A 27,487-nucleotide genomic window follows, 5' to 3' on the forward strand; every position below is an offset into this window, starting at 1 on the left:
TGTATTTTGTTGAGAATTTTTTTTTATAAAATATGTCTTCTGTGTTGCAAATTGTTTTTTTTTTCTAATCAAAATTTCATTATTTAAATCGAAATTGAATTATGTGGTTGAGAATTCGACTATTTTTTGGAAAAGTTGTGTTTTTGGCTTAAAAACTCAACAATTTCATTGAATTTTCGTTCTTTCTTGTCTAACAAGCTTTTTTTCGTTAGAAATTCAATTATTTTGTTGAACATTCATCTTTTTGGATTGTGAATTCATCTCCTTTAGATATTTCCCCTTTTTCGGTTAAAAATGCGACTGTCTGGTTAAAAATCGTTTTTTCAGATAGAATATTACTCTTCTTGTTAGAAAATTCATTTATTTATATAAAAATGTATGCATTTTGTTGAAAATTTCTAATTTTTTGTACAAAATTAATCTTCTGTGTTGAAAATGATTTTTTTTTATACAAATTTTATTATTTGGTTCAAAATAGATTTTATTTCTCTACGTAGAAATTTCACCTTTTTTGGTTAAAAATGCAACTGTCTTTTTAAAAATTGATTTTTTTAGCTTAAAAAGTCAACATTACATCCATTTTTTAAACTATTTGGTTAAAAATGTATGTCATTTGTTGAAAATTCGTACTTTTGGTAAGAAAATTAATTTTTTTACTTCAAAATTCAACGATTTGGTTAAAAATGTATGCATTTTGTTGAGAATTTATATTTTTTGGTATAAAATGAATTTTCTGTGTACCAAATTTGATTTTTGGATCCAAATTTTATTATTTAGTTCAAAATTGAATTATTTGGTTGAGAATTTAACTAATTTGTTGAAAATTCGTCCTGTTTGGATTAAAAACTCAACAATTTCATTGAATTTTTCTTTCTTTCTTGGATAACAAACTTTTTTTTTCGTTGAAAATACAACTATTTTTTTGAACATTAAATTTTTTTATTTGAAAATTCATCTTTTTCTGTAGATATTTTACTTTTTTTGGTTAAAAATATCACTGTCTGGTTAAAAATTGATTTTTTTTGTTTCAAAATTCAACATCACATCCATCGATTGAACTATTTGATTGAAAATTTATATAATTTGTTAAAAATGCATATTTTTGTAGAAAATCTTCTTGATTGAAAATAAAACTATTTGGTTAAAATGCATGTATTTTTACGAGAATTTATCATTTTGGCAGTATGAAATTAATATTCTGTGTTTATACACATTTGAAATAATATTATTTCTCTATGTACAAATTTCACTTTTTTTATTAAAAATCCAACGGTTTTGTTAAAAATTGATTTTTTTAGCTTAAAAATTCAACATCACATCCATTGTTTACACTAGTTGGTTAAAAATTTATATAATTCTTTAAAAATTTGTACTTTTGGTAGTAAATTAATCTTCTTGCTTGAAAATTCAACTATTTGGTTAAAAATGTACGTATTTTATCGAAAAATCGACTTTTGTGATAGAAAATTAATCTTCTTGTTAGAACATTCAATTACTAATTTAAAAATCTATGTATTTTGTTGAGAAATTATATTTTTTGTATTAAATGAATCTTCTGTATTGCAAATTCGTTTTTTCGTTAAAAATACAAATATTTAATTGAAAGTTAATTTTTTATTGTTGAGGGTTTAACTAATTTGTTTGAAATTCGTCCTTTTTGTTTAAGTTCAACTGTTTTTAATTTAAAATATCAATTATTGTATTTTTTGTTGTTGAGAATGCATCTTTTTTCACCGAAAATTCAACTACTTTATTAATTTATAAGAAACAATAAGATCCCCCCCCCCCCCAATCGTCCAGTTATGTTTGAATGAGATCTGCATAAATTCACAAAAAAATTGGGGGGGGGGGGTAAAAACTTACGGAACTTAAAAAACTTGATCTAAAATTTCAGAAAAAAAAACACTTTTCACGGTCAATGAAATAAAAAAATTCAAACTCTAAATCTAAAAATTTGTTTATTTGAAGTAATAAAAACTGATCTGCAAATAATTTAAAGACCATTTAAATGATAAATATCTCTTCAACCTCCTCGAATTTTTTTTTTTTGGAAACGATAGATGTGCAATATTTATTATATATCAAAATTGAACAATTTTATTTGTTAATTGAATCTATTTTCAAATAGAAAAATTAAAATTGTAACGTTCAAAGTTTAGTTTTGAACATTGGTATTTTTCTTAATTAAAAATGTCAAATTTTCAAATAATAACACTAAAACAATATTTTCAATTTAATAAAAGCTTTTAATTATGAATATATTATTTGAAGTTATTTAAAAATTGAAAATAGTTTAGAAAATCTAAATCGGGCGTTCACATTTGTTTAACTACTAAGACTTTCCAATTGAAACAGTTTAATTGTTAACGTTAAATCTGGAATATCTTAAATTTTGTACTGATTTCGAATCGTCTTGTAAAATCAATGACTATTCACTTTTTAATGCTTAATGTACAGTTCAATTTAGGAAAACCATTATAATTTATATTTACATTTGATCAACTAATAAGGTTTTTTTATCTTAAATTAATGATTTCAAAAGATCCTAATTTAAAATTTTAAGTCTTCAAAACTGCATATTTAAATCCTTTAAATGAAAAGTATACACTTAAGAATTAAACTTCTACATAAAAATTGTAACGGCAAGATTTTCGAATTATGATTTGTAAAGTGAATGATATCATCCTTGAAAAAGATAAAAATTCAACTGATTATTTAGAAAACTGTTCAAATCGAACATAGGCAGATTTTTTCTGAAAATTTGTAAAATTCCCGGTCTTAGTAAAGAAATATTGGCATTAACAAACAATTGTCAGAAAATAGTGTCATTTTTGTCGAAATAGTAGCAAGATAGTGTGAATAGTGTGGTGAGTCCCAGGCCTGTTATAAGGAATCGAAAATTGATTGAATTTCAGGAATTCAGGTCGATTGATTAGGAATGTTACCTCTTGCAAAATGGATCACATGAGCCAGTGTGTTTTGCCCGCGTCTGCAGGTTTCTTGCTTCTTTGACAAGGACGTGAAGAGCTCCTCTACTCCAGTTTTTTCTGTGTTTGCCACGGTAATCGGTCGTTCCTGTTTCACGTTCTCGTTCCTGCTGAGCGGGATCCGGTGGGACAAACTTCAGACCGACAATAACCTCGCCCTTGTAAGCGATTGGGTCGTCGAATGGTTCAGTCTGCAAAAATTAATAAATTCGAAAAAAATAAACCACACGAATTTTAATTATACCTAAATTAACGAAAGAGAATGAATGCTTGAACTAGAAAATTACTGACCCGCTCCTGAAGTGGATACCATTGTGGCCTGGGATCGTCAAATATTTTATTTTCTAAAGGCATCCGGACTTCACCCAAGAAATCATTGCGTCCAAACATGTCCGAGTGCCAGACAGTCAGCCACAAGGTCCTCGCTTCCAAACCATTCAAACTCATGTGGAACTGAAATTAAAAAAAATTGTTAAGAATTTGTACTAAGTTTTTTATGAATCAGGTGAATTTTGAATAGCTCATTATACATATAACTTCATTACCTTAAGAGTTTCGTCAAAGACAGGATTCAAGGTGTGCTTCTTCACTTTGGTCTTCCGTTTGCCACTCTTGGATTTGTCGGGGAGAAGGTAGACCTTGACGTACCTAGGAATTCATGATATGATTAGTAATTTTTATTATAAGGCTCGACTGATATGGAAATCTATTTGGTATGCAATGTATGGAGAGATTATTAAACTTACGGATCAGATCGATTGCGTTTGACATCTACTGGGGCCAGATCTCGACATTGGGTGACGTGAACTTCGAATGTTAGCTGCTTGTAGTCATATTGAAGAGCAAATTCGACTTCTCCTCGAACGGCCACTGAACCACACCATCGGCCTTCGCCTGCGCCACTATATACGGATGCCATTGAATCCGATCTTGCCTGAAAAATATTAATTAAAATTAAAATTACAACTAAAATTAAAATATTTAAAAAGCTTCTAAATATCTTCAATGAATCACAACAATTTGGGAGCTTTCAAACTTTACATATGAGATTACACAAGTGCAGTGAGTCAATCCGGGAATTAAAAAATTAAAAACAGAACAAATGAAAATTATAGATCCAAATGTTAATAAAGAAAAGCTTTTTTTTTATTATGATAATTGGATCTATTAAAATCGATATCTTTTGAAGAAGAAGCAAAGATATCATTTAACTACCCCTATCTATATACCTCATTTTCGATTTGTGTCCTTAGAGAGCTACAAAGTGCAAAAAAAAACAAGAGTCATCAGGGTGTCTACTGTCTATTAAAATACTGTAAAAAATTGCCTGCCAATTTCAGGTTTTTTCTATGTATCTCAAGATTTTTTTAGGTACAATTTTTCATAATACGAAAGCATTCATGTACTATATTTCGAATTTCTTTAAACAATCGACTCGGAATATCTATGCAATTTCGCGAGTTTGTTATAAACAATGTTTTTTTTCAATTTTGAAAATATTTAAATATATAAAAATAGTACTATTAATTTTCAAAGTTGAATCACGTTTTTCCAGATGTGAAAATAACTTTATTGAACGATATATGAATTTTTAGGACAGTACTATACTTTGAAACGCTCGAAAAAATAGTTATTTTTGTGAATTTTTTCTGAGATTGTTAATAATTATATTGATGTAGGGTTTGTTAGGATTAATAAATGCACTCTTAAAATACATTTAAAAACTTTTTAAAATGTATTTTATGCACTTTTTATACGTGAAAACGTCAGTCATAGTCAACTCCTCAAAAAATAGGTAGGCCCGCGCTGTTGTCAAAATCTCAAGAATGAGTGGTCGTAAACAAAAATTTTAAACAGTTTTAGATTCAGTATGGCTCCAGCAACCAGCTGAGCTAAGATTAGTTAAACAATTTAATTTGAAATATATTTTTTTAAACCTACTTTTTGAGAAATTGACTTTGACTGACGTTTTTATGTATAAAAAGGGCATACGATAAATGAAAAAAAAACGAATGTATTTTAATAGTGCATTTATTAAGTCTAATAAACCCTACATCAATATCATTATTAATAGTCTCAGAAAACGTTAAAAAAAAACTGTTTTTTCGAGCGTTTCAAAGTAGAATACGGCCTTCATCAAATAGTTGAATTATCAAACAAAAATATTAATTTTCAACAAAAAAAGACGAATAAAAAAAACGTGAATTTTCATCCAAATGGTTGAATATTCAACTAAAATGGTAAATTTTCAACCAAAAATGTAATGGTTACATTTTCACTTAAAAGAAATTGAATTTATACGAAAAAAACCCCTAAAAATTGTCAAGTAAAAAAGATACATTTTCAACCAAAAAATGCATAGTTAAATATTCAGCTGGAAAAAGATGAATATTTAACGAAAATGATGGAATGTTCAACTAAATTAAGATATTATCAACCACGAAGATTAATTTTCTACTAAAAAATACGAATTTTCACTAAAATACATGAATTTTCAACTAAAAAGGATAATTTTTCAACAAAAATTCGAATAGCTAAATTTGCAGTTTAAAAAAACTAATTTTCAAGAACAACCAAAAACGAATTTTCAACAAAATAGTTGAATTTTTCAATAATTTCCGACTAAAATTATGAATCATCTACTGGAATAGTAGAATTTTAAACCGAAAAGATAAATTATCAAAAAGGAGGAATAATTTTCGACCAAAAAAGGAGAATTTTCACCAAAATACATGATGTTTAAAATAAAAACTGTAACGCTTTACTAAAAAAATTAATGTTGAATTTTTATTATATTCTATTATATATTATATAATGTATCTAGTTGAAAAATAATTTAATATTTTTCAACTAGAGAAGAATTTTCAACTGAAATTATGGAAATATTCATCTGGATCAGTTAAATTTTCATTTTTATAAATTTAATTTCAACGAAAGAAATGGAATGTTCAACTGGATTAAGTAAATTTTTAAGTTAAAAGATTAATTTTCTACCAAAAGATGAGTTTTTAATTAAAAAAAGATAAATTTTCAACCAAAAAATAAATAGGTAAATTTTCATTTAAAAAATTAATTTTTAATTTAAAAAAAATTGCAACGAAATATTTAATTTTTACCCGGAAGAGTTAAGTTTTCAGTGATCAAAATTAATTTTCAACGGAAAAAAAAACAACTTTCAACAAAGCAGTTACCAGAGAGATAAATTTTGTTTTAAAATGATAAATGTCCAACCAAAATAATTACTTATTGCAAAAAAGTTTAAATTTTAGCCCAGATGTTCAATTTTCATTCATAATAAATTAAATCTCAACAAAAAATGTAATATAAACTGGTGTTAGGGTTTTGGCCAGATGAAATAATAATTAAGGTTTGATTTGGTAGTTTTTGTTTACTGGCCGTAGTTTCGTTTATTGTGGTGTTAATAAAACATGCTTCGTCTGCCGGCGCCGGACTTCATCAGCTTATAAGAATTAAAATCACACAATCCGTTGACCATGGGGAAAACTGTTTTTAATAACTTTTTCTTTTGGAAAACTTACTGATCTACGAATCGATGCGTTTTATATACATCTTATCTAATTTTCCATTTAATGATTTTTGAAAACTCTACATACGACTGCAATTGAATCTACGTTTCTCTTTTCTTATGAGGGATTCGGTCATCTTTACAGAAAATCTATACTGTCTCTATTTTAACTGAAAATCCTGTAACCTTAGCAGAATTTTTTCTGTGTGTATAAACTGATGAGGTCCAGCACCAACGGGCAAAACATGTTTTTTTAACACCACAATAAATGAAACTACGGACAGTGGACAAGAAACACAAGATCAGACTTTATAAAATGTAATAGCTGATATTTCAACCAAAGACTTTACAATCAAAGCGAATCAAAGATCTTAAATAAAAAACAGTTGAATTCAACCCAAAAAACGAATTTTTCACGATAGTTGAATTTTCAAATAAGAGCGATTTTTAGAGCAAACAGTTAAATTTTCAGTTTAAAAAATGTATTTACAACAACAACAAAAAACTAATTTTCAACAAAATATTTTAATCCAGTAATATAAAGCTATTTTTACAAATTAAAAATACTGTTATTAAATTTGTATGATAATTTAAATAAAATATCAAATATATACTCGTCGTGGATAATATTTATTAATAATATGACTACTTTATAGGATGTATTTTATAAATTAATTTTAAAGACATTTTCAGTGTGTTCGTTCAGAATCATAAAAAAGTTTAATAATTAAATTTATACGTTTGATTATAATTAATAGGTAAAACGATTTTGAAAAGGCTTTTTATTAAAAAGAAGAGTCGTCTTGTTAATTCATGATACAGCGTCGCAAAGGATACCGGGGGGGGGGGGGGGCTCCTAAAATCTTATATATGACAAAATTTTGACGTCATATATGTGAACGCTCCCTTTAGAACAATTATATAATATTTTAATTGCAGGGACAACCTTATTTCAAATGCATAATTATATAAGCTGCAAGTACATACTACCAGATATTTAAAAATTGGGGTGACCAGTTGACCTTTCAAGATTAAAAAAAAATTGCAGGTAATTTCTTTCTTTTTCCCAACTTACGAAATTGTTTCCCCATTATGAAAATCTTTAAATTCAAACAGTCCAAAGTAAACATTTTATAATCTGAAGTATTAAAAAACCTTCAAATTAATGAATTTAATGCGAATTAATTCCACATTTGCAAAGAGTTTAAAATTGAAAAATAAACACAAAAAATTCAAATTGAGCATTCTCAATAAGCGCGTTCATTCAGAATTAAATACTTTTATTTTTAGAAAAAAATATTCAATTAAGACTTTCAATTTAAAATTGTACAAGTCATCGTTTAAAATTGTCTCATTTATAGTTTTTTATATGAAGCTATTTAATTTTTAAGGATTACTTTCAGTGGCTGTTTTCATTTTGTTTATTTATTAAAAAAGACTAAGAATTTCTGCTTCATCAATTTTGTAAATGAAACTTTCCAAAGAAGTACTTTTATTTCAGGATAATATTGCTTTCTAAATGTTTTTAAACATTATAGATAAAATAGAAAAATTTAATTGTAAATGATTTTTTAATATTGGGAAATAATTATGTTGTTAACATAATGAGAGTGCCAACTAGATTTTCTCCACGAAATTCCTGGATGATTTTTGTCTTTTCCCGCTTATAAATATAAGGTCTCTTTTACGATAAATGCATATAAATAATGCATAGTAAGTATAAAATTTTATAATACATGCTTAATTTGCTCCATTTCCATATTACAATTTATTTTTAAAAATTAATTATTTCATCATTTTTAAGAATTTCAATTTTAAGTCAGAAAAAGTGGAGCAGGAAGCTCAAGGTGACAACAAAAAATGATAAATTACAAGGAAATGAAATGCACTTCCCACATGAAAAATAAAAGCAAGGACAATTCCCGGAATTTTTTCAATTCACCGATTTCCTTAAATTCCCGCACAATAGACACCCTGATGATTCATAATACAACATAATCACTATAATTATATAATTATATAATCACTCTTTCATACTTTTGAAAGAAAGTAGAAGCTTTTTAAGAATTTTTAAAGGTTTCAAGAGACAGCATAAAAACAATTTAGGAAGAATTCGAATAAATTAAGAAAAATATTTGAGAATTTTATAAGTTTTAAAATAGATAAACAAAATTTTAATCATGGAAAGATTTCCAAAAATTTATAATTTTAGCTCGAATTTCATTTTTTAAAAACTTTTAACAAATAAATAGTTATTCAAAATTTTGCCCTTAAATTCCCCTTAAATCGAAAAATTACTGATACTGGTTACATAAATAATAAGGTTTTCCAATTCAAATGGTTCAATTTAGAACAATTTGAATTTAAAACAATTTTTTTTATTATTTATCACATTAAAAATCATAATTTTAAATTTTACACGTTACCAGTTATAAATTTTTTCAACTTTTAAAAATTCTTTTGATCGTCATGATGTAATCAAAATAGTATTAAATATCTTTCATGTTTAATTATGTAGCAATAAACGATTCAAATTTCAAAACAATCAATTTTGAATATTTTTATCTAAAATTATTCAACACTATTATTGATATGAAAAATGATTTCAGGCGGGGTTCGGGTTTAAAAAATTTTGTTCCCAATACTAAATTTTTATTTATTTACAGTTTTTCTATTTCAAATGCGTTTTTCAAACTTCAGTTGTTTTCAATTTGAAAATTCGATTAATCTAACTTGCGCCTAAAAATATTTGAAATCGAACGTTATGAATTAAAGTTCTTTAATTTTTAGACCTGCATTTACAAATTATACAATTAAAAAAATTAAATTTCATACCAAGTTATTTCGTATATTTTAATATAAAAATATTCTTTCAGAATTGAAAAAGTGTTTCGCTGGTAAGCTCAAAATAAAAATTGAAAATGGTATATATTCAAATTGTTAACACCCTGAATTAAACAATTAAAAACCTAGAGACATAAAAACTAAAATATTCATATCCAAGCCTTGAAAATGAAACAATTTTACAACTCGTCTCTAAAATTCAACAATCCAAAATTAGAAATGTTTCAAGCAGCACAATTTCCATTTTCATTAAATGAAATCGAAGTCATTAAAAAAAGTATCAAACTATATTCTTTCAGATTCAAATTATTTCATGCGATATCAAGTAAATTTTGAAGGGATTAAACAAGTTTTTATTTTAAAACTAACAATCAACCAAAATTCTCGGTCAGAATGCTCAGTCATTTTCCGATTTTTCCGGTCACAACAAATTCCCGGCCATCCTAGTTTTCTGGTCCAGTGGCCACCCTGAATCTTATTTCTATACTATAAAATGTAAATACTACCAGAGGTTCGAAAATAGTCCTAACATTCTTAAAACGTTTTTACCCCAAGGAAAATAGAAGGTAAATATTGACAAAACTGCTACTGGAATATTTTCTACCAAGATCGATTTAAAAAATTACCATAAAACATTGATGACGCAGGAGGTATCTATAAGTCTCTCCGTATTGTTTATAATGTATCCAAACTTGGAAGTTCTTCATAGAAAATAAAAGTTCTAACATTACTACATAATAATGAATCAAGGGTTTTTACCAGATTATTCAAGGAATTCGTTCTTTGAATTTTGAAATACTGCTTTCCTATTTAAGAATCTTAGTTCATCCTTTAGAATTGAAGTCATTTTTTTCAATCAATTTTTTCAACCCTAAATTAAGATAAGTCCATCAAAAAATGAATCCTACTAACGTTATTTTTTAGAGAATTAAATGTCATCCAATTTAATCTCTCGTTTGTGGGAAGATGGGAAGTTGGACTCACCCCCAAGCTCGAGAGAGAAGCACGAGTTGCAAGATGTCCAGAGTGCAGACTCCGATCAATATCGTCCATATCCATTACCGCATGACTGGAAATTGTTCTCGATTTTGCACCAATAATAGGTGTACTGCAAGCTTCTGATAAACTGCTCCCATCATCTGCAATCAAATAAAAATTTGGTTATAAAAACCTGATCGCAATCAGAAAATAAAACAATCGTTTAAGGACCTTGAAAAAAAGTATATACTTCAAATCTGATTAGAAAAAACGGACTATCAAATATCTCGTTTGTCATCTATGCTCTGCTTATTTCTGGCGAAAAAGTTATTCTTTTTTATAATTAGCGCAAAGAAATATTACAAAGCCTTATTAAATTCACTTTATGCTATTCATTTTGAATTAGTTTCAGCCAATTGAGAAGAAGAAAGTATCTCGCATTTTTTATAGAAATTCTACATTTTTCATTTTCGATTAATTTGATCGGTACTTAAACGTCAGGAAAAAATTCCTATACCGTGTGAGTATCCAACTTCATCAGTTTCTCGAACCTTCGGTAAAATCGAAAATATTCCAACTCTGTTCTCCTGTCTCATTTTTCCCTGATTTATATCTACCACATCTGTTTCTTTTGGAAATACACAATTATCTGATGAAGATTCAGTAGCAAATTTAAATGCCACTTCACGGTCTTCAGTACTACAATCAGAATCACTATCAAGAAAACCTTTATTCTTCTGATCCTCATCTTCGTCTGATTTCAAACTTTCCTGTTTCTGCTCCCCTACCTCATCCATTTCAGACTTCTCTGATCTTTTCGAAGTGACTTTTTCCTCCTTCAGCAAATCCAGACACTTGACACCTTCATCCTCTTTTTTTCGTTGGAAAGATTTTTTTTTATTCTTGAAAGTCACACACCTTTCGAAAATCGGAGATCCATCTGGTTCGATATAATTCCCAGTGTGCAAAAGACTGTCACCGATTTCCAGTTCGGCGCTCGCTTCCTTCAGTTTCCGAAGTTTACTTGTGTCCAAAGAATATTTTCTGGACACTTGTCTATCCTCTTGATTTCTTCCACTGATGTCCAAAGAGTATTTTCTAGAAATCGGTTTATTTTTTAAAAAGTCGAAGGGTTTTAATGGTTTGAATTTCGATTTCTCATAATTGGTTTTTGTTTCCGAAGACCGGTTCTCATTATCTTCTCTACTCTTCTCTTTTTCATCAGTTTCATCATCAGCATCATCCAAATCAACCAAGTCTTCCTTCATCAAGACCATCTCTTCTCGATCTCTCTCGTTTTTAAATTGGTAGGTTTGAACACTTATCACATGGATAGGATATTCCTCGGAATCAGTTTCACTATACCGAGACAAGTGTTCAAGAGACTTCGCACCTTCCAATTTTTTGTCATATTTTTTTGTGGCATTCACTGAACCGGGTTTGTCGCCGTATCGAGATGAAAGACGTTTCCATGGATAGCAACAGCGACTGCAACAACATTCCAGAAGCCAAGCGGAAGACAGCCGTTGCGCCACTTCTTTACTGGGTCAGGAAAAACGGTCAGCTGAGGCGAATATCGTATAACGAGCGTTGCTCGACATCGTTGAGTTATCTAGGATTTCGTAATCCTAGAAGTGGATGCCTTGAGTTCTGGTAGCAAAAAAGCAGGATCTTAATTTTTTGAGGCTGGCGATTGTGAAGACTCTTTGCTATGAGATCTGAAATGGAAGGAATTCCATTCCACCGACTAAGTTTTTTCTAGATTCTGTTGTCTATTTTATTGGTTACCAACTGCAAGAGAGGATGACTGATTTTTCGAGATGACGACGTGAAAAATAGAAACGTTTCTGACACTAACGAGCTCCTGTGCTCGAATGTCATTCCCTAATCTGCAATACAGAACGAGGGTCGCGATAAGTCTGATTTTTGCTTCCGCTTTCGGATCTAATGACGACAGCAGCTTCTGTCAGTTTCAAGGTTAGCGGGTTTGATAAGAGTTAGGATAGTAACAGATAATGGAAATTAAAAATATCATGGAAAATCAATATTTTCAAGGATTTTTGACGCCTATTTTAATGGAATATTGAATGGAACCTGAAGCTTGCTTTGTAGAAGATGTGAATTTTTATTCTTGAAGGTAACTGATCTTTTGTTTCAGATTATTATGCAAATCAAACTTAACTTTTGGAAATTCATACAAACAGGCTGGCTGCCACTTAAACTTCAAACAAAAATTCCAGGCAATTTCCCGGTTTTCAAGGTCAAAAACAACATTTTTCCCTGTTGACTTTTAAGTGTTTATAATAATAATTATACAATAGTAATTGCTTTATTATATACATTTGGAAAATAATTAAATATTTTACAAAATCAAGGTAAAATACATAAAGTAAATTCTTATGCAAGTGATTGCAGACTTAACAGCTGAAAATGTTCTCAAAAGAGTGGAATAAAGTGATTTTTCCATAAAATAGGGGAATACATTTTTTAGAATGACATTAATGCAGGTACCATCTTCTTAACATTTCAAGGCTAAACATATTACATTTTCAAAAAAAAGTAGAATTTTTCACTAAATAGTTGAGTTTTCTACCAAAAACATTAACTTTTCCACAAAAAGTTGCATTAACAACCCAATAGTTGATCTTTGAAATAAAAGAGGCAAATATTGACCCAAAAATAGTTACATTTTCAATCAAATACTTGATTTTTCAAGCCATAAAGACGAATCTATTACAAAAAAAAAGTTTAATTTTCAAACAAATAGTAGAATTTTTAACCAAGCGAGATGGATTCTGCACGAAAAAATATAATATTAGACTCTTCAATTACAACTTATTTACCAAAAGATGAACTTTTATCCAAAAGGATGAATTCTCTATCTAAAGTGGTGAATGTGCAACAAGACAGTTAATTTTCAACCAAAAACGATGACATTTTAAGAAAATAGTTCAATTTTCTACCCGAAGTTGCAAAAAAACATGTTTTTCATTTTTATTATGCTTTTTTAACAAACTAAGGAAACGCATACATATTTTCAAGTTTCAAAAAATACAAAAAGAAACGAAAAACCTTTTTTTCGTAACTTTAGGTAGAATTGAACAAAATTGATTTTTTCGTCATATTTTGAAATATTATATTTTGACGGAAAAATTTTTTTCTTACATTTTTTTCCATCAAAGTTATTTGCTTCCGTAAGCTTTACCAACAAAATTGAAAAATGTCTTTTTTTTCATACATCAAAATTCGAAAAATTTGAAAATTTTTAAACGTATTGCTTAATGGTGAGAAATTTTTTAATTTTTTTCGAATTTGTTCGAAATGGCACAAATAAACTTTTTAGTGCTATCACTAAGGAATCTAATTATTTTGAGGTTTTCGGTACATCCTATAGTAGTCACCCTGTGAAAGTATTTTTCCCAAATAGAAGAAAAATGTTGAAGCCTGAAATTGAAATAAACTTCCCTTTGAATTATTCTGAATCTTTTTTCTTCCAAATTCGAAATCATTTTTATGGTAACCAATAAACATTTCACTTTCATGAGAATAATTCACATCGGGATCAAAGTTTCGTTTGAAAGATTGGTATTATAATTTTCTATTATGATTATTTTTATTCTAGAAAGACGAGCGACAATGAAGAATAGACGGATGTAATCTTCAGTATCGTAACTTTCGTGCGAATAATAAACTACAACTTTTACGAGTCACGAAAATGTGTGTCAAGGTGAGAGGTAGAGAATAAAGTAGGTAATTCTATGGATGGGATCAACTTCGGTTGAATTCTCTATTTACTCATGTGGGCCGATCTACCTTGTGGCGCAACTGGAATTGCAAGAGAATAGAAGAAAACTAATGTCTTTAAAGTGGGACTTCAAAATCCATTATTATTGTTGCATTATGTTCTGCAGCTTTCGCAATTTGCACTCGAAACTTTTAAAGAAATTCTTTAACACATCAGCAGTTTAACATTTGACCGAATCATAACATTTTACCAAATCATAACATTTTACCAAATCATAACATTTTATCAAATCATAACATTTTACCAAATCATAACATTTTACCAATTAATAACATTTTACACATTCATAGCACTTGATCAATTCATAACATTTGACTAATTCATCGCACTTGCCCAATTTAGAACATTTGACCAATTCGTAACCTTTGTGAAATAAAATTCGACCGATAACATTTGACCAAAAAAAAAGTCTAGGTCATGGTATCAGAATGATTTGGTATTTCGCAATTCTTGTTCTTAAAACTGATCTAAAGAAAGGAAGGTGCACAAAATGGTCATAGATAAAAGCTGAAAAATTTAAAATAAGTTCTACAAAAAATACCTCTTAATACTTTTTTCGGATAGTTTGCATCATTTAAGAGCAAAAATCAAGAATTGTTTTTAAAACAAATGTCTTGCCTCAAACATGGTTTAACCCGAATAAAACGGGTAAAAAAATATTTCAAACAAATAAAAATGTGTTTTCTTCCTGAAAATCTTCTTTTATATAAAAAGGCAGGGCTTAATCATTTTTGAGACCGAGAAGAATTTTTTTCTTTAAATATAATTTTTGACTTTGTTTCGTAAACGAAGCACAATATCCCAAAAGGGATACATTTTTTGTAGAACTTTTCTAGATGATTCAACTTTTATGCAAACATTTTTTTGTACCTTTCATTATTTCCGAGAAAATGCAAAAATTTGCTTTTTGCAAAATGAACTTTTTTAATGTAAAGAAATGAATTCCTGATCAAAACTCACGAGATATATGATACATATTATTAGCTACGTCTTTAAAAAAATGTTTAGGTACGTTTTTTGAAAAAGCAGTCGCCATTTTATCGCGGCTAACCTTTGAATGATTATAAGAAATCTAAACAATTTCTGCTTCCTCATAGCGAAAACTTTGTATTTGTTTATCAATCTGTGAAATACTGTACCAAATCTTTTGACATCATCTTTGATAGATTTAATTGATTTGGACGAAAAAAAAGATTGTTTTATAACGTTTTAAATTTTTGGGGCAACAATATTATAGGTTTCAAAAATTAAATTAAAAATAAAAACGTGACATTTTTCAAAATTCAAGTTTAAAATCATTTATAATCGAGGCTTTAGAGCTTCTAAAATTTTAAGTTTCTAAATAAAAATTTCATTTTCATTTCAAATTCAATAAGCTCCAATTTTACCATTTTTTGGAGCGACAAATGTTTAGAGATGAAAGCTAATAAATTTTTCACATTTACATGAATAAAACATGTATAAGTTTTTTTATGTTTCAATTCAAAACACCATTTTAGAATTTAAGTCTGGCATATTAGGCCAACTCAAATGGAAAATAAAATTTCGAGAGGCTTTCAGATTGATAGTTTGAAATTTAATTGATTGCATACATAATTTTATTAAAAAATCCTTATTAAATAATAAAAACACAAACTCGAAAGGTATATAAATGGACATTTGGAATGCTTTCTAAACTATTTTTTAAATTGAAAGCACTAATGTCTGATAATTAATTTTTTATTTTAAAAACGTAGTTTCAAACTGAACTTTTTGTTTTTATTACTCTTCATCTTGAGTTTTTATAAAAAATGGCCTTTTATTTGCAGAAAAATATTTATTGTCTTTAATTCATATTTCTTTTTTTACATATTTTTTTACTAAATAAAAGAAAACAAACTTTAACTTCAAAATTTTGAATGATGACGTCAGAAATGCTATTAGACTTAAAATTGAGAAATTCCAGCTACCATTGCTAAATTCTTAAATTCTTATCAAAACAAATACTCTAGAAACAAATTTTAAATCACTAGTCTTAAAGTTCTAAATATAAAATTGTATAGTCAAAGGAAAGATGTCGTAAATAAAATCTAAATAAATTAAGAAATCCATTCCAAAAAAAATCAATTTCTCTAATTGAAATAATTATAATACAAAACAGAATCATTAGTTTGTAGTACCAGTCTTTAAATTGAGGATTTGTTTTGAAACTTCTTAAGGCTGGCAGGAAATAAATTACAGCAAAGTGGTCAATTCATTTTTTTTTAAAGTTATTTCCTTACTACTAAGTAATAGAAAATAAGTTTGAAAAGTTTTTAAATTGAAGGATACATATTTCAAGGGTTTTCAATTATGTGCGTATTCAAGATACAAGTTTATTCTTTAAATTTAAAAATTTTGAATGGATCAAAGGAACGTTATCAAAATTAAATATGAAATTTGTAGAAGCTAATTTCGAATTACCATCACTAAGTTTCCAAGTATCGAATTGTACTCAAACAGATGTTATAAATAAATTCTAAAATAAATTGAAACACTCGGCTTTAACAATTATTTTTTGAAATTAAAAGCATTAATAACCAAGGTGAAACCAGTTTTAGAATTCGGTAAGGCCCAGTTTAAAAATACTTTAACACCAACATTTACTCCCTTCCAACTCTATAAAAATTTTGAAAATAAAAAAATGTTCCTCTTCCAATTAAGAAAAAATCGAAAACCATAATTTTCTTCCGTGCAAATCAATTAAAATTTTTTAAATTTTACTCTTCTAATTCAGACAGTAAATTGAAAATAAACAACTCTTTCCTTAAACTCAACCTAAATGTTAAAAAGAAAAAATTGGCCTCTTTCAATTTATAAAAACCATTAAACAATTAATTTTTTTAATTTTTATGTATTATACATAACATTTTAACGCTTTAACTTGAACAATAAATTAATTTAAATGGAACAATTAAATTTCCAACGTTCAAAGTTGTCAGCCCTTCATTTCAACGATTCAAGGCTATCTATTTTAAACAATTCAGTTTCAAATTCTTTAGTTTTGAATATTTAATTGCTTATTTCAAACGAAAATTCAATTATTACTAAATATTACAAAATTGTTCTATTTTTTAATTTATAAAATTCAAATTTGACGGGTTTTAAATGGAATATTTTAGACTGGAACAATATTTGAATAGGTTTATAAATGAAATAAAAGCGTTTAATTATGAATATAATAATATGAAATTGTTTTACAATTGAAAATAGTTTATAAAATTTCAATCGGATATTTAAATTTGTTAATTGCTAAGGCTTTCGAACTGAAACAGTTCAATTTTCAACGTTCAAATCTGTAGATTTTTTAATTTTAAACATATGTAGAATGTTTCTAAACAAACAATTATTGTTAAATTTTTAACACTCAAAGTACTGTTGAATTAAAAAAAATTATTATTTAATTTAGATTCAGAATTGATCAATTTATAAAGTTCTTTATTTTTAAAAAACTCCAATTCAAACGCTTTTAATTATTAATTGTTTATGTCTTCAAAAATAAATTTAAAATATTTTTGAACTGAATTTTTAACTAATATAAGGAATCTGTAAACAAAAGAATGACTTTTCAACAAAAAAGAATAATTTGGTACCAGAAAAGTCGAATTTTCAACAAAGTGCATGAGTTTTTAATGACAAAATATAAATTTTCAACAAAAAATAAAATATAAATATATATATATATATATTCAGTTTAAAAAATTACTTTTTCAATTTAAAAAAAAACACATTTCCAACAGAAGAGTTAAATTTTTAGTTACAAAAATAATTTTCAACCAATAAAAAACAAATTTTTAACAGAATAGTTGAATTTTGGACAACAAAAAAACGGGGTTTTAATTAAGATGATGAATTTAAAAAAAACATGAATTGGTAATATAGATACACTTTTAATTAAGCAGCTGGATTGTCAACGAAAAATGCATAGTTGATATTTGATCCCAAAAAGGTTTTATTTTGAAACCAAAAATAGTTGAACTCAAGTAAAGAAGATGAACTTTGAACAAAATAGTTGCAAATCCTCGATCAAAAAAGATTAGTTTTCAACTTTCCAATTCAAACGCTTCTTATTTTTAATTGTTCAATCAAAATTGCATGCAAAAATTTTTAAACTGAAAATGTACGCTTAACAATGCAGACATATTACAGTAGTTTTTCTTTTGCTTCGAGAAAAGTGGTCAATGTCCTACGGAACCAGTGAGATTATTATGAAACTGGCTGTGACTCGTAAAAGTATATAATGTAAATTATGTTGTTATGTACATATGACTTTCATGAGCATCACGCACGTACTTTTTTCCTCAGGTGTCGCCGCGAGGTGGGCACGCTTGCATTAAACATTGTCAGAATATTGTATTATTACGCCTGATAAGAAGTGAAATGTATTGCTGTGTACAAAAAAATTGACTGTAGTAAGACCGTATCCGGAGCACATAGTGACTTAGGCGCGAAAGTCTTACAAACTTCTTTTCTTCTTAATTGGCACTGAAACCGTGTATGTACGTACCTGTACCTATATAGATACCAGCAACTAGAAATTCCTGTTTTCTTGTTTACCTTCTAATCCCGATCGGAATGTGGCTTCTGTCAATATTCTCTGAGAATTACTCGAAAATTGTACCACTGCGACACCATTTTTGTTATCAAGCCAAGAAAGAATTACAAAAGTAGAACACTCACTCTTCAATATTTCCATCTTGAAAAAGGAACTCAAAAAGAGGAAAATTACTAGCGTGGTCCAAAGATTTCCTCTGATTCAACCTCTGATTTCCCCCACCCAGGCTTGCTACAAAATACCAATTTAAAAATCCCTGAACTTTAAGAGAATTGTCTCTAAACAAATTTTCATTTGCCCCACCCGGGTGGAAATTTAAGTCGGGGGCTGGCCAGCGTCCGGCCATGGATCATGGCCGGGAGCTGGCCAGGGAGCCCGACCGTGGCCCGGACAAGATCAATTGGTGCTTTACTAGATTTAAATGATTCGGGTTTCAATTGTATGGAGAGCATCAGTCGCTGAATTAGGGGATCAATTTGATTCTTTTTTACTGTAGAATTGGAGCATATTAATATATAAAATTCCCCACGCCCAGCACACAGACAAAATTAACTATTTTAGCGTAGTCATTGAGAGACAAAAATGATTTAAAAAATAAATATTACATGATTGCGAGTATTTTGACTTTAAATACTAATAGTCCTGTTTAGAGTAAATACATATATTACATTTATAAACATTATATTACGAATAAAATTTCTAACGCTACGGGGTATCGAAACTACATATCTATACCTAAATTCTATACCTAGCAGCCGGGAGTGCTAACCACTGCGCTAAACCGAAAAGTTAAAACTCGTTGAAAAAGCCATCCTCATAAGCTACAGTTCAGAAAGGTTAAAGTACCAAATTTTAAGTGATATTTTTCTAATTATTTATTATTATACGGCGTTATGTAAATATACAATACACGAACTTTTAACAGGAATATCAATAAAATACTTTTTAAATGAAAAATTTAAATAGATTACAATTTTTCTTCGCGCGATATTTTGTTTTTTCCCGTTTTAGACTATTTTAAAACTTTTTACAATGACAGGAAGTGTAATTTTTTATGAAAATTTAAAGTTTTTAACGACGGAACTCTGAAATTTAATCTTGAATGTTGAAAATTTTTTAATAATCATATTTTTTTAACTTTCGTGTAAGGTTTGGTTTTACGGTGTTTTATACTATTTTAAAACATTTAAGATTGATATAAAATGTAAATTTTTTCTAAACATTTGTCTGAACTCATGAAACCTTCAAATTTGTGGTATCAAAAATATATTCACCCAATATATTTTTACGCGTGGAACATCCATGCGGGTATATGCATCCATTTTTTAACGAAATCAGAAAAAGTAATTAAGTTATAAACAAATTTTAACAATTTTATTATTGCCAATCAGCGCCCGGCCAGCTACCGGCTGAACATTCAATCATAAGATTCAAAGAAATTAATATTCAACCAAAAGGTTTTATTTTTTAACAATACGATTAATTTTCTACCAAAGAAGATAAATGTTTAACATAATACTTCAATTTTAACCAAGGAAATTAATTTCAACTAATATCAGAAATCTTTAGCAAAAAAAAATCAATTTTCAATTAAATATACCAATTTTTGGCCGAAAAAGTTAAATTTTCAACCCACACTGGAATACTTATATTTACAGTAAAAAAATAAATTTTAACCATAAAAAATGGATTTTTAAGAAAGAAATTAAATTTTCAACCAAAGAAATTAATTGAAAACCAAAAAGATTGATATTCTACCACAAAAAACGAATTTTCAACAAAATACATGAATTTTCACCTTAAAAGATAAATTATCAACTAAAAATGGAATATTTATATTTTCAGTTTTTAAAGTAACCTTTTTAACAAAAGAATAAATACGAAATTTAAAAAAAATAATTTTCAACCAATAAAAATCAAATTTTCAACAAAATAGTTAACTTCCCAACTAAAAAATTATATTTTTAATTAAAAACTAACTAATTAAGTAGTTGCATCTTTAATGAAAAATGTAATAGTTGCTATTTCAAATAAAAAGGGTTTTAGTTTTTAAACCAAAAACAGTTGAATTCAGTCAAACCCTTTAATAGCCCTCGCTTCTATAGCCCTTCCGAGATTTTTAACATTCAGATAAACGGAGGAACTTTTCATTATCAATTCTGTAAGCATTAAATATTTGCAGCATTAAACATGATAGCGTAGATTTATATTTTTGAACCAAAAAATCTTTGAACTGTTCAATTAAAAAAATTATTGGAATACGTTAAAAGCTGCCATATTATAAGCGTACAGAATTGAGAGTTTTAATTTAAAAAATTATGAATGATAGCTTTTATTAGCTTTTATTTTAAAAGCTGAAATTCAAAAGAGTTCCACTTTGAGTACTTTAATTTGTAGTTCAGATCTGAGTATTATACTTTAAATGATAAATGTTTCAATTTTAAGTGTGTAACTCTGAAAGAAGTCCAAGAAGGCTTGCGATATTTAAATTTTAGTTACAAATTGTCTTCATCGAAATAAAAAGTTTATTTAAAGATGGATGTTAATTAACAATGTCCGGAAAATTTGTTCTCAAAAATAAAATAAAATAGTCTTGGATTTAAGAATGGAATTTTTCTTCTTATTTCTGAAAAAAATATTTCTAGTGAGAATGAATAATAAAATTTTGAAGACTGCAATACTAAAGTTTTACACAAATATTTCCGTATAAGATTCTCAAAGTCAATGGGTTGAAACTACCGGTTCTAGTGCTTCATGAATCATCCTCTCAACTCGTGTCTCTGACCTTCCATCATTGCTTTGACATTTTCTCACATGCCGCACGTATATGCAGACATTTTATTTTCAAACCGTAGGTAGTGACATAAACTTTATTATAAATTTTCAAGAAAGATGTTAAAGAATGTAATTGTTTAACTAAACCTTCTTATTTAATGAAATACATGATGGGCGTCAGAGAAAAGAAGATATCCTTTTACAGGGTGGCCTTCTTAATCAAGGAAAAAATTCCCGATAATTTCCTTGCATTTCCCGGTACGAACAAAATATAAATTCACGCTATCATTTTAAAATTTCTAAATTAAAAATAATTCTCCATTTGAAAATAAAAAGTTTCTCCTTTCATTTGAATATTTAAAATATCTAATTTGCCTCGAGTTCACGAAATAAAAATGTTCGAAATAAAAAAAGTTTATAAATACCTGAAAACCACAGTTTCCTCCCTTCCAACTCGATAAAAAAATCTTAAAAATAGAAAAGTTTTTCTTCCAATTTAGAAAAAATTTCCATTCGACATTTCCTCCCTCCCATCTCAGGAACAAAAATGTATAAAATAAAAAAATTACCCTCTTTCAGTTCAGAAAAAATGATTCAAAGTCAAAAGTTTGTCCCTTCAACTTAAGAAAAAAACGGTCTCTTCCATTTTAGAAAAAAAAAATAATTAAAATTTCGTCCCTTCATAGTAAAAATAAAGAAAGGCCTTTTTAAAATCATAAAAAATTGAAAAATAAAATTTCCCCCTTTCCAACTCGATAAAAGTATAAAATGTTTCTCTGCCAATTCAACAAACACTAAAATTTCCTCTTTTTCACACGCAATAAAAATGTAACAAACAAAAATTGTCCTCTTTCAATTGGGAAAAAATTGAAAAATTTCGCTTTTAACGATTTTAATTTTTAATTGTGTCATTAAGTTTCAAAAATGCAATTTTTAAATTCTTTAAATTGTAAATGTACGCTTAAAAAAGAAGACCTCTGTAAATTGAAAACTGTTTTAAGTAAAAGATTTTATTTTAAATTGAGTGATTTCCCAATATTGAAAAATTTACCAATTTAACTTAACATTCTTAAAAAGTTGAAATCGAAAATTTTTTAAATTGCATTATATCCTGTGATATGAAATTTGTGATATTTCAAGTGATTGGGTAGATTTTTCTTCGGAAAATTTGTAAGCTTCCCTGTAAAATAATAAATTCACTTTCATTTCCTTGTTCTTTTCAATCTCAAAAAATTCCCGGACATTTGTTGATTTCCCGGTACAATGGCCACTCTATTCTAATCAAACATATCCAAGCATATTTTTTTCCGATACATTTGAAAATTTTTGGATCTTAATTTTTGTTGTCCTAGGGTCCTGATTTTCGTTTAGAATGAAAAAATTTTAATTTTCTATCCAATATATGGAACCAAAGAATATTTAAAAATTTGGGCGACGCTTCAATCCTCGTAAATACAAAAAAACAAACTATTTCTAAAGTAATGTTGAAAATTCCATTCAAGCCTAGGTATTGACACTGAATAAAACTTTCCAAGGCCATAAATAAGTCTACCTAGTTAGAAAATACCGACATTCTACACAAGCAGGTGTACCAGAAGAAACGGTTCTTCATGAGCCTGAAAAGTATAACATCATGAATTCTAAAGCCGTCCGAGCTTTGCTTCATCGCACTTCCTCTCAACTACCATGACCACCATTTACTCTTTTCTGTGCATTTAATGAAATATAATAAAAAACGTATTAAATAGAAAAATACTACAAAATCGACGAAACTGAAATATATTTGAAAACGGTAATTTTTGTTTTTGAAACTGCCATTCTAGTGTCACGTAAAAATTGATAGAATGAGAGCTCAAATACCAGTTTTGAAAAAGTATACAAATTTAAAACCAAGTTGTAATATTAATAGGATTTATTTTAATTTCAATTATACCTTTGTAATCCCTGACGGACAAAATTTTTACAAGAAAATATAATATTTCGACAACTGTAATGTTTTGTTAAAACATATACTTTATTGTAACAAAATTACAAAATTTACCAAACAAACCAAACATACAATAAATTCAAATGGCTAATTTTTTCTTGTATTTTCTTGTAGAAAAGTAAAAAATTAACAATAAATTATAAGTTTTTACCATTCAAAAATTTGTATATCTTTTTATTAATATTTTTCACTTTATTTTACCAAGTACAATTTCGACTTGTACTTTATCGGAAATTTTTTTAGGATATGCAGTAGTATATAAGTTTCTGCAAGAAACTACAAAGACAAAACTGGAATGACAGGGAAATGCATTTTAATGTAAAAAAAAAAACCCTATTTAAAAATATGTGTAAGCTTATTATGTAATATAGGATCAAGATTGGTTATCATATATTGAAACATCAAACTTATTAAAAATCCAAAATTTTGAATATCTCGAATTAAAATTCTGAAGCATTTTAAGGATCTTTTAAGGATCTTTTAAGGTTTTAAGATTTTGTATTTTGAAAAATTAATGTTAGGAGAGTGTTTAAGAAGATTAAAAATATAATTTTTGATTAATGAATAACAATTCAGCAATTATGAATTTGGCAAAATTTGAGGAAGTTTAAGATACAATATAGAAATTTTGAACAAAAATTGTAGAAGTTTTATGTTTGGAAAGTTGTAGAAAGAATTCGACTTCCAAGATAATAACAAAATTTTCATTTGATTCATGGAAATTTTGTTAATGATTTATATTTTTAAACAAATTTTTAAGAAAAAATTTGAAAAGATTTGAAAACAAATTTTGATTTATAAATTAATGTTTCTAGCTTAAAATTGATTAAAATGATATAGTTTTGAAAATTCGTACGTTTTTTTACTCATTCTTCAATTTACAGAATTGAAAACAATGTGTAAAAGTTAAAACAAAATTATTTTGCAGTTTTTACGCGTAAATTATTGAGCGTTTGAATTAAAAAATGTTTATATTTAAGTTTTAAAAGTTTTAAATCAAAAGAATTCCACTTTGATTGTTTTAATTTGCTGTTGAGCTTTAATGACTTTAAACACAAAAATCTGTATTTTCAAGAGTTCGAACCTTTTAACTTCAATCACCGTGTTCCATTGTTTCTCAACTGTTCAATTTTTATTTGCAGTCAAAAAGTTGTTATTTTTCGAATTAGCATAACAAATGTTAAGTAAATTGCAATGACGCCATTTTAAATGACCTATATGGTGTCCATTCGATTGCTATATATTATATTTGAAAACAAAAACTTCAAACGTGAGAATTTATTGTTTAAAAACGATTACTCATTATTACCTTTCACTTAAAAAGATGTCTCGTTACATCAACCAGAATTCTGGTTAAATATGCCCTTACTATTTTTTCTGGTAGAGTAACCAGAAATCTGGTTAATTCAATCAGCTTTCTGTTGTACTTTCCTGTAATTTTGGTTTTAATTTATTGAATTTATTTGTAGATTTCTGTAAAAATGATTTTAGTTTTTGTTCCTTTTTTTTAAATTTTTCCACCAGGGGTGTTTATAATTTTAACTTAAACTATGAAATCAATTATAAATTTCAAACCTTTCTTAACATTTTTTGACTCAATTAACGCTACACATTCAGACTTTGCTATATGTTTATTATTTCAGTTATATCATTGTTTTAGCGATTTAAAAATATGATTCATGTTAACCCAGAGTTTTTCTGTGATTAGCGTGAGACCCAGAATTCACGATAAAAAGAAAATAAATGCTCCCATGGTTTTAAATGTGTTTCATACTGAACCAATCAATTTAGATTATTACATTTGCCAAAAAAGAAAAGAAATAATCCAAAAAAGAAATGCATGTATAACATTTCTAAAATTAAAATTAATTCTTTTGATAAACATTTAAATAAAAAGACTTTTGTTTAAGAAATTGGGGTGAAATTATTTAGACTCAATTAAAATAACTCTTAAAATAATCATAAGCAACCCTGCATATTGGAACGAAGCATGTGTTTAGTATCTCTATTTGAAAATTTTTATTTTAGGTTGAAAAATAATATATTTTATCATGAATAATTTTATGCAAAATAAGCATGAAAAATATTCACCATTAAAAAACAGATTTCTAAACTAGCTCACTTTTCGTCTCATTAGAGACAAAAATATCTAAATGAAAAAGAGGGAGAAAAAGGTTTTGTGTTAAAGCGTACATAAAACCAATCCATGTACACTTTACAGTGTACACAACACGCGGCTATCATGAATGAATTATGGTTCTGGATCTAATCATCTTTATGGTTATTTCAAGCCATACAAGGTACCATTCTTACTTGATTTATTTTTTAACTCTCCCTACTTTTAACGATAAATTGTTTAAAATACTTAATTATATCTTATACCTGAGTAGCTTTATAATTTTGCGGAAGAGAAACTCTTAATTTTTAATGAATTATTGCAATATCCACATTTTTTACTAGCTTGAATTTTAAATAATACCATGAGCAAAAACGATCTGGAACCGAATTAGTAATTCCGAACTATTTTGCAAACGAATTTCGTATTGGGTCATGACCTATAAAAGACGTGAAGCGAATTCACGAGTTCAATTATTATATGCAAAAAGGAAAAGTGTAAAAAAAGTATATTTTCTTTGTCATCTGAAAAATGTTCTTCCAAATTCGTAGTCGAAGGCATTTGTCTAGTTTTCTTGTTTGCTCGAACCTAGTTGAGGATAGATACAATCCCTCAATGTTGAAATTACTAGACTTACCCTGACCAATTTTTAGTTTTTCCTGTCCTTCCTTAATATTTCTTGTAGATATAAAAAACAACCTTACACCTAGAAAATCAATTGAACTAATGTAAAAAAATGTTTGCTTTTAAATATATATTTTTTTATCTTTTAGTAGCAACAGTCATAAAGAATTTTCTTAGGGGAATTAAAAGATCTTACGTTAGAAATTTTGATATTAAAACTTTATTAAAAAAAAAATTGTCGATTTTCAACCAAAAAGATGAATTTTCAAACAGATATCAACTTTGAAAAAAATGAAAGAATTGAATTTTAAATTTAAAAAATTAGTTTTTAACCACGAAAAGAGAAAAAATCCATAAAAAGATTAAATTTTTAACCAAACTGACGAATCTTCAATAAAATAATAATTATCAACAAAAAGTGTCGTAGCTCATATTTCCACAGTTTTTTTATTTTCTATAAAAAAAAGTCGAATTATTATAAAAAAAAAACACGAAATTTCAATAAATTAGTTCAATCGTCGAAAAAAAAACAGATTCATTTTCAAACCAAAAAGAGTAATTTTTAACAAAAGACTTGAATTTTCAATCAAAAAAGACTTTTCAGTTAACAAAGAAAAAAATTCTCATCCAAAATGTTGAATTTTCAACCAAAAAGTTTATTGTCTACCAAATACTTGAATTTTAAACCAAACATGGAATAGTCGTATTTGAGTTAAAGAAATAAATTTTCAACGAAACAGTTAAATTTTGAACAGAAAAAGGTTTTTCAACTAAAATGATCAATCATCAAGTAAAAAATAAATTTTTAAAACAGCAGTTCTACTTTCAACTGAGTAGTTGAAAATTCCTTTTTTTCAAAATGTAACTAATTTGTTGAAATTTAATCTTCTAAATTTAAACTTAACTATTCCATTTTTGCTTAAGAATTCAATAAAAAACGTAATAGTTGATAAAAATATTTTTATTTTAAACAAAAAACAGGTGATTTTAACGAAAAAATACAAATTTTTAATAAAATAGTTGAATCCTCAAGCAAAACGGATTATTTTTCCATCAAACAGTTGTGCTTTTTTAACCAAAAATATGAAAGTTTTACCAACTAGATCAATTTTCAAACCAGAAAGACAAATTTTTGACAAAATAGTTGAATTTCCAATAAAAAAGAATGACTGTTTGATAAAATTGTCGAATTTTTTAATGAAATAATAAAATTATCTTCATTTCATCTTGTTGCAAATTCCCCGACTCTGTCAGGGTTTCCTTAAGATTTCC

At 27.3% G+C, this 27,487-nt stretch overlaps 1 protein-coding gene across 2 annotated transcripts in view; it reads right to left on the reverse strand.

Moving 5' to 3' along the window:
* The window catches only part of LOC117171527, a 173,141-nt gene that overhangs the window by 9,443 nt on the left and 136,211 nt on the right, over nt 1-27,487 (reverse strand). Inside the window, exons 13-17 of one of the 2 annotated variants that reach the window (XM_033358911.1) lie at nt 10,342-10,496; nt 3,734-3,921; nt 3,533-3,635; nt 3,279-3,440; nt 2,946-3,178 (exon numbers count right to left, since the gene is read on the reverse strand). In XM_033358911.1, the coding sequence (XP_033214802.1) occupies nt 2,946-3,178; nt 3,279-3,440; nt 3,533-3,635; nt 3,734-3,921; nt 10,342-10,496 (841 nt within the window). Of the gene's footprint in view, nt 1-2,945; nt 3,179-3,278; nt 3,441-3,532; nt 3,636-3,733; nt 3,922-10,269; nt 10,497-27,487 lie in introns of both variants that reach the window. The other variant, XM_033358910.1, reaches the window with a different exon arrangement.

Source organism: Belonocnema kinseyi, chromosome 4 (assembly GCF_010883055.1).
Source record: "Belonocnema kinseyi isolate 2016_QV_RU_SX_M_011 chromosome 4, B_treatae_v1, whole genome shotgun sequence".
Classification (NCBI taxonomy): Eukaryota; Metazoa; Arthropoda; class Insecta; order Hymenoptera; family Cynipidae; genus Belonocnema; species Belonocnema kinseyi.